At 69.0% G+C, this 703-nt stretch overlaps 1 protein-coding gene across 1 annotated transcript in view; it reads right to left on the bottom strand.

Moving 5' to 3' along the window:
• Positions 1 to 396: 396 nt before the first annotated feature.
• The window catches only part of GRIN3B (glutamate receptor, ionotropic, N-methyl-D-aspartate 3B), a gene marked incomplete at its 5' end in the record, with an annotated part of 2450 nt that continues 2143 nt past the window's right edge, over positions 397 to 703 (bottom strand). The window contains one exon of the mRNA XM_010186801.1: positions 397 to 690. Within this exon, the coding sequence (XP_010185103.1) occupies positions 397 to 690 (294 nt within the window). The remainder of the gene's footprint in view (positions 691 to 703) is intronic.

The raw sequence follows: 703 nt of genomic DNA, 5'->3' as shown, positions 1-703 counted from the left end.
TCTATCACCTTTATTTCCACAGATTAAACCCAGAGCGTTGCTGCAGGGGCTGCCAGCAGTCCCCTCTCTGCAGGGGCCTCTCATCTCACTCCCCTGCCTTCTCCAAAACAACCCCCTCCATCCCACCACCCCAACGGGCCTTTTCCTCCCATCCCTCAGCCCACTCTGGGGTGTTTTTGGACCCCCCCACCCTTTGTCACCCCTCCTCCCGGGGCTGCTCCATGGCCGTGGGGTCAGGCAGCTCCCGGCCGCCCTTCGCGGTGCCCAGCGTAGCCACCAGCTCGCTCCTCTGCAGCAGGGCCACGCGCAGCTGCTCCCGCATCTCCCGGATCCTCGGGCCTTTTCCTCCCATCCCTCAGCCCACTCTGGGGTGTTTTTGGACCCCCCCACCCTTTGTCACCCCTCCTCCCGGGGCTGCTCCATGGCCGTGGGGTCAGGCAGCTCCCGGCCGCCCTTCGCGGTGCCCAGCGTAGCCACCAGCTCGCTCCTCTGCAGCAGGGCCACGCGCAGCTGCTCCCGCATCTCCCGGATCCTCTCCTCCAGCGCCCGCAGCGCGCTCTCACCGCCCGCCCCAGCTGGGGGCCGCAGTGCCCACCCGTTCCTGGGGTGCAGGGCCCCCTCGGCCTCAGGGGGGGCTTTGTCCAGCTGGAAGCGCACCCGTCGCACCTCCTTCCGCAGGGTGCTCCAGGGCTGCCCCGCCGCT

This window comes from Mesitornis unicolor, unplaced genomic scaffold (genome assembly GCF_000695765.1).
Source record: "Mesitornis unicolor isolate BGI_N332 unplaced genomic scaffold, ASM69576v1 scaffold31820, whole genome shotgun sequence".
Lineage (NCBI taxonomy): Eukaryota > Metazoa > Chordata > Aves > Mesitornithiformes > Mesitornithidae > Mesitornis > Mesitornis unicolor.
This window is presented reverse-complemented; position numbering and strand designations above follow the sequence as displayed.